Below are 6,000 nucleotides of genomic sequence, written 5' to 3'. Positions count from 1 at the left end.
TGAATAGAATATGTTGATGTTACAGTTCACTGCACTGCGATAACGCTGCATCATTAACTGTCATTGTGTTATAACTATTTTGAATTGAAGAGATGTTTTCGTATTGAAGAGACTTTCTCTTCGTGGTGTGATGTAATGGCCGGTGTACCCCAGGGTGGTGTATTGTCTCCTTTACTTTTTTCATTGTATATTAATTCAATAACTTCCAACATAACTTCTCTCTCACACATGTATGCAGACGATGTACAAATTTATCTTCAGTCTTCTCTTGAGGGGCTACCTACAGCTGTCTCTGTTATCAATAAGGACTTGGAAATTATTTGTGACTGGAGCAAGATGTACGGCCTCACAGTAAATCCTGCTAAGTCTCAGGCTATTGTAGTTGGCAGCCAGAATCTGATTTCTAGAATCGATTGGGTGGAATTACCGAAGCTAAAATTCAACGGAACCGTCATACCATATAGCAAGAATGTAAAAAACCTCGGTTTATACATAGACTCCACGTTATCGTGGACCTATCACATTAAAGAATTAAGCCGAAAAACAATAGCATCACTAAAATCTCTTCAGAGGTTGCGTTATTTTCTGCCAATTCCTACCAAAATTATGCTAGCCCAATCTCTAATCCTATCCATTCTCGACTATGCCGACGCAAGCTATCTCAATTTAACCGAAGAACAAATGAATAAACTTGAGCGACTTCAAAACATCGCCATACGTTTCATATTTGGTTTGCGCAAATATGATCACGTCTCCGAATTTCGTTCAAGGCTCAAATGGTTACCTATTCGTCTTCGCCGGAATCTGCATGTTCTCTCGCTATTGTACTGTGTGTTATTCCACAAAAATGCACCAATCTACCTCAAAGATAAATTTGAATTTCTTGGAACTCACAATAAAACTCTTCGTTCAGCAGAGAACCTGACACTAAGGGTTCCTGTGCACAACACCAAATTTTACAAATTGTCTTTTTCTGTACAGGCAGTCCAATTATGGAATGCGTTGCCACTCAACATCAAAAAAGCACAATCACTTATCTCCTTTAAAAAGTTAGTTAAAGCCTACTATCTCACTATGATTAATTAATCAGTTTAGCTTTTTCCAATTTGCATCACTTTTACTTATTTTATCTTCTATTTCTATTAACTTTGTTAAATTGTGACGACATGTTATGTATGTATGTATGTATGTATGTATGTATGTATATATGTATGGATGTATGTATGTATGTATGTATGTATGTATGTATGTATGTATGTATATATGTATATGTGTTTGCATGTAAGTACGTATGCTTTGTATGTATGTAGATATTTTATGTATATATGTCTATGTATGAAGTATTTTTTTTTTCTATATTTTTTGAGTAGGGAACGAAAATGCATCATGTTTGCATGCATAATGTTGAATTTACAAAATACAGATAATTGCGCTGCTACCTTTTCAATGCATATTATCCTATATCTAAAGGTTGTCTGGAAGAGATCGCTACTAAGCGATAAGACCGCCTTTGTACATTACTATCTCTATGTGTAAATAACTGTTTTATGTAATGTTTTTTTTCCGAGTGGTGTGCAATAAAGTATATTCTATCTATCTATCTATTTTGTATTTTCATCAGTTTTCGCGTTTGATACACGTGAAACGATATAATTTTGTGATAGATTTCCTCTTAATTCATCTAAGTTTGGTGATGATATATTTAATGTGTACATTTGAATTTTTTTATTTAATACTAGTGACCTCTGTCCGTTCATATTTTTTACACGATAAGTAAACACCGACATATTATCTCCGAAACACGCTGCATCTTGGTATAAGTATTATTCCGATCGGCTTAGTAGTTTTCACAGTATAACCGAACAAAAGAATCGGCTCTCCATTTATTAGTATGTATAAATTTGTTAAAAAATAGTCAAGTAGTAGTAGTAGTAGCTGCGGTCACCAACCCGCCTGCCCAGAGCCGCATGCGCGCCTGCCCGCCTGCGCATGAGTTCACGCCATTTTTGGCTCGAACTTGTGGAGGCCTATGTCCAGCAATGAACTGCGATAGGCTGAAGTGATGTGATGAGTCACGTATATTACATTTAACAGAAGCTAAAGTGATTGGATTTAAACTATTTGGGCTTTACCAACAATATGACCATGGTTACTGAACATAAAAAAATTAATTGGTTTTCTAAGCAAGGTTTTTCTTTAGGTCATAATTATAATATCTTTGTCTCTCTCTCTTGTCGGTCCCTCATGTCTGAGGATCGTGGTCAACATCAGGGTTGCATCTGGAGCGGATGATGTGCCTCCACCGGTCTTTGTCCATGGCGTCTCTTACGACCGTGTATAACTTAGTGTCAGATGAGTTTTTGATCTGGTCTGCCCATCTCGTTGGTGAACGACCGCGCGATCTTTTGCCGTCCGTGTTCCCAACCACAAACCACAATTGTAAACCTTTGTAAAGCAAATAAATAAACTATAACATCTTCATATAAATATGTTACATTATATACATATATTCATTGAAGAACTAGATGATACTTTGTTTTTACCTATTTATGTTGAAAGAGAGGACTTTTCACTGCAGTTACTTATAGTAATGACTCCATTCCATCCAGTCACCAACACCAGATTAAAAAATTGTAGTTTTATATGAATGAATGAAAGCACATAGATAAAATAGATTTGAAAGAAATATCGTATTATTTTGCCTTTGAAATAACCTTGAAATTTTGTTTTTCCCTAATATTTTACACATTTTTATTATTTGTACACATGGATGGATATATATATGGACATTCGTAATTATAAGTCGATATTTTGTAATAGATATGAGAGTATCGAAAAAAAATTGTCATATTCTCAAAACTAACATTTACTTCGTCATGTTACGATTAGGAATAGATGCTTAAAGTATCATTACAGCCTATACAGTCCACTGCTGGACATAGGCCTCCACAAGTTTACGCCAAAAATAACGTGAACTCGTGTGTTTTGCCCATAGTCACCACGCTGGGCAGGCGGGTTGGTGACCGCAGTTCTGGCTTTGTCGCACCGAAGACGCTGCTGCCCGTCTTCGGCCTGTGTATTTCAAAGCCAGCAGTTGGATGGTTATCCCGCCATCGGTCGGCTTCTTAAGTTCCAAGGTGGTTGTGGAACCTTGTTATCCCTTAGTCGTCTCTTACGACACCCACGGGAAGAGAGGGGGTGGCTAAATTCTTTAGTGCCGTAGCCACACAGCACGCTTAAAGTAACATAATTGTAATTTACATAATCTTTCTTACAGGTCGCCAAAAAGCAAAGCGTCTGAAGAAGACTGTGATACAGAGAACTTAAAATCAGACCCAGAACACTCAGACAATGGCAAAGAAGGTGGCGCTCTTGAAGCTAAAATGTCACTCCTCAATGGCATCACGGTTATCGTGGGTTCCATCATTGGGAGTGGTATTTTTGTGTCGCCCACTGGTGTCCTGAAGTACACAGGATCGGTGAACGCTAGTCTTATCGTGTGGGTGGCGTCAGGAGTTTTTAGTATGGTAAGTTTTTTTATTTCTTAATTCATGAGATGATTTTAAAAAATATTGATTGATTGATTGGTTTTAACTCCTCACTTCCACGTACGACGACATTTGAAAGTAAACTCGTTTGTAGAAAGCTTTTTCAATAAATTAAATCTTTTCCCATTTTCGTTTAAAGAAACTGGAAATTTTTATCTTATGAAACTACTGATTGTGTGTAATTATATTTTAACCTTTTAATTTTATATCAAAACCTTTTACCTTATCTTATAATGTCTTCTTCATTACATGTATATAGACAATCTATATAAATAAATAAAATTGGCGTGTCTGTTTGTAATATTATACTAACCGCTTTTTACTAAATTTGTATGGATGTATACACGGGTACATATACTAAAATAACATTTTTTATAATTTTCGTCTGTCTGTCTGTTTGTTCCGGCTAATCTCTCAAATGGCTGGACCGATTTTGACGGGACTTTCACTGCGAGATAGCTGATGTAATAAAGAGTAACTAAGGCTACTTTTATTTCAGTTTTTATTTTTATTTTATAAGTCTGCGAATTGAACAATCATTATTTTTTTAAATTCCACGTGGACGAAGTCGCGGGCACAGCTAGTTAAAACATATACTTAATAAGAACTTCATAACGTGATAGTTTTTTTAGCCAGCTTATTTATCATCTAGTTTTACGAATCTGTTAACTTCCTCAAGTTAAAAATTAGCTTATCAATCGACCTAAGACCTCAAAACGCTTTTGTTAATAATTAACAGCTATTATTTATTACGCTTTCCTTATCACGGATATTCTATTTAAGAGTGACAGTACGACATTGAATGAGTCATACAAACTATTCAACCTTAGACCCTCTAGAGATTAAGAGCACAGCTAAATAATACTGCTTTCAAGCAATGTTGTGTTTCTGTGGTGAGTAAGGGGGAGTTCATAAAATACGTGAGATGTTTAAGGGGGTCGAAGCTAATATCACATAATTTTTTTTCTGATTGAAACAAAAAAAATATACTATTTTGGTCCAATTTGTACATGCTTAAGATTTAATCTTAAGCGTAATCGTAATACGATTAATATCATTCACTAATTCGTTCGAAAGAAAATAATTTAATTCATACTTTGACGTTATACATCTACTGACTGCCTGATTTGTTGATTGTGTCTGATTACTAGTCTTAACTAGTCGTAAATAAAAGCACGAAGCAATTTTTTTTTTCTTTTTACAATAACAATCCAACGCGTTTACATAAGAAACTCACATTTTGAAAAATCTCACGTGAGATTGGGGGTTGAGGGAGGGGCTTGAATAAAATCTCACGACATCTCACCAGGGGGGAGGGAGGGAGAGAAAATTTAAAAAAACCTCACGTAATATATGGACGCCCCCTAAGGTGACTAGCGATCGGGGGGGGGGGGGGGTTGGGTGTTAGATTGGCGACGCGTTTGCGATGCTATTGCACAAGCGTCTATAAGCTACGCTAATAATAATAATCGCCACGTAATCGCTTACCATCAGGTGAGCCGTATGCTTGTTTGCCGACCTAGTTATATAAAAAAAAAGTTATATAAAAGTAAAAATAATTAATTATATAAAAAGCAAAATAAATGAATAAACAAATCTATACAAATAAATAAAATCAGTGTGTCTGCTTGCAATATTAAAATAACCGCTTTTTACTAAATGCATATTATGGATACACGGTACATATACTTTGTCTATCTGTCTGTTTGTTCCGGCTAATCTCTGAAACGGCCTGACCTGAACTGAAACCTGATGTAATAAGGAGTAACTTAGGCTTATTTTAGTATTACATTTTTTTCATTTCGCTCGCCCAGCCAAATGTCAAGCCTGCCCTAAGGAACTTCGTTCCAATAATTCAGGTCAAGGTTCCTAAGCAAATACTTTCTCAGAAATGTTAATAAACGTACGACCTTCAAAATTTCGTTCCACGGTTAATTTAACAAATTTCAATTAAAAATGCACTAAGACATTGTCTCACCATTTCAATATTACCTCATAGATTCAAGATTTCAAAAGGCTTATGGATTAACAGTAACGTACCTCTAGGGGAAAATTTTAATAATTTGTATTAAAAGTTACATAGTGGATGATGGTTTCACCAGTTGATCAAAGAAGCGTCTTAGAACTGTTGTTTGAAGAAGATTATTAATAAGTCTGTCTGTCTGTCTGTTTGTTCCGGCTAATCTTTGAAATGGCTGGACCGATTTTGACGGAATTTTCACTGGTAGATAGCTGATATAGTAAGGGGTAACTAAGGCTACCTTTATTTAGGAATTTATTTATTTTGTAACTCTGCGAACTAACAATAACTTTTTTGTTAAATTCCACGCGGACGATGTCGCGGGCACAGCTTGTTAAAATATAGGTATATATGGAATCATCTGGAAAGCGTCAACTTTCCACAAACTACAAGGGTTATAATATTGTAAGCTCGGTTCATGAATGCAAAAAA

The 6,000-nt window shown here is 35.6% G+C and overlaps 1 protein-coding gene across 1 annotated transcript in view; it reads left to right on the top strand.

Moving 5' to 3' along the window:
- Positions 1 to 228: 228 nt before the first annotated feature.
- LOC123664930 (Y+L amino acid transporter 2) overlaps positions 229 to 6,000 on the top strand; it is a 35,493-nt gene continuing 29,721 nt past the window's right edge. Inside the window, exons 1-3 of the mRNA XM_045599297.1 lie at positions 229 to 471; positions 982 to 1,049; positions 3,278 to 3,527. Coding sequence (XP_045455253.1) covers positions 229 to 471; positions 982 to 1,049; positions 3,278 to 3,527 — 561 coding nt within the window. The remainder of the gene's footprint in view (positions 472 to 981; positions 1,050 to 3,277; positions 3,528 to 6,000) is intronic.

Source organism: Melitaea cinxia, chromosome 23, assembly GCF_905220565.1.
Source record: "Melitaea cinxia chromosome 23, ilMelCinx1.1, whole genome shotgun sequence".
Lineage (NCBI taxonomy): Eukaryota > Metazoa > Arthropoda > Insecta > Lepidoptera > Nymphalidae > Melitaea > Melitaea cinxia.
The sequence above is the reverse complement of the archived record's forward strand: the minus strand, read 5'-3'. Positions and strand labels throughout refer to the sequence as shown.